This window comes from Pongo abelii, chromosome 19 (genome assembly GCF_028885655.2).
Source record: "Pongo abelii isolate AG06213 chromosome 19, NHGRI_mPonAbe1-v2.0_pri, whole genome shotgun sequence".
NCBI classification, from domain to species: Eukaryota; Metazoa; Chordata; class Mammalia; order Primates; family Hominidae; genus Pongo; species Pongo abelii.
In genome coordinates, this window is record NC_072004.2 from 78,380,183 (window position 1) to 78,380,924 (window position 742).

General features: G+C 47.3%; 1 protein-coding gene across 1 annotated transcript; it reads right to left on the bottom strand.

Moving 5' to 3' along the window:
• Positions 1-432, bottom strand: LOC100452285 (multifunctional methyltransferase subunit TRM112-like protein). Its single transcript, XM_054535977.2, has one exon. It carries the CDS (start codon positions 430-432, stop codon positions 1-3), a length of 432 nt encoding a protein of 143 aa, XP_054391952.2.
• Positions 433-742: the final 310 nt, after the last annotated feature.

Below are 742 nucleotides of genomic sequence, written 5' to 3' on the forward strand. Positions count from 1 at the left end.
TCAATTCTCAGTTTCCTCTTCACTCAGCAGCATGTTGGAGATCCCGTAGCTGATAGAGAACATACATCCAGACTCTGGGCACTGCAAGGTGCCCTCCATCACTTCCACCTGCAGCAGCAGGTGGTGCATGGTCCTCAGAAACTCTTCATTCTCCTCATATCCCTCAACCGGCCCTTTAGGCACCTGGATCAGGCGCAAGTTATCAGCCACCTCCGGGAACACTGCCCACTCTACCTTGGGTATCACAGGTGCCACGAAATGGGGGTTGAACTCCACAGGGCAGATGCAGACCTCGGTGGCCTGGAAGCACACGGGGAAGCCACCAGGTCCCACCCCCCACACATGTGAGCTCAGTAGATTCTTAACGTATGTTCTTTCAGACCATTTTCTATGTGTCTGTAAGCACAGATACACGTGTATGTGCACACACATGCTACCCCATAGCAGTTTTTTAAAACTTAAAAAAAAATAAATGATATATTCTATTGGTCCACTTGTTTTTGCATTTAACTGTATCTTCAAGATCTTTCCATGTCAGAACATATAAATCTACCTTATTCTGTTTATTTATTTATTTATTTAGAGACAGGATCTTGCTCTGTTGCCCAGGTTAGGGCTGGAATGCTGTGGCGCAATCACAGCTCACTGCAGCCTCAACCTCCTGGGCTCAAGTGATCCTCCCACCTCAGCCTCCTGAGTAGTTAGGACTACAGGTGTGCACACCAGATCCAGCTAATTTTTA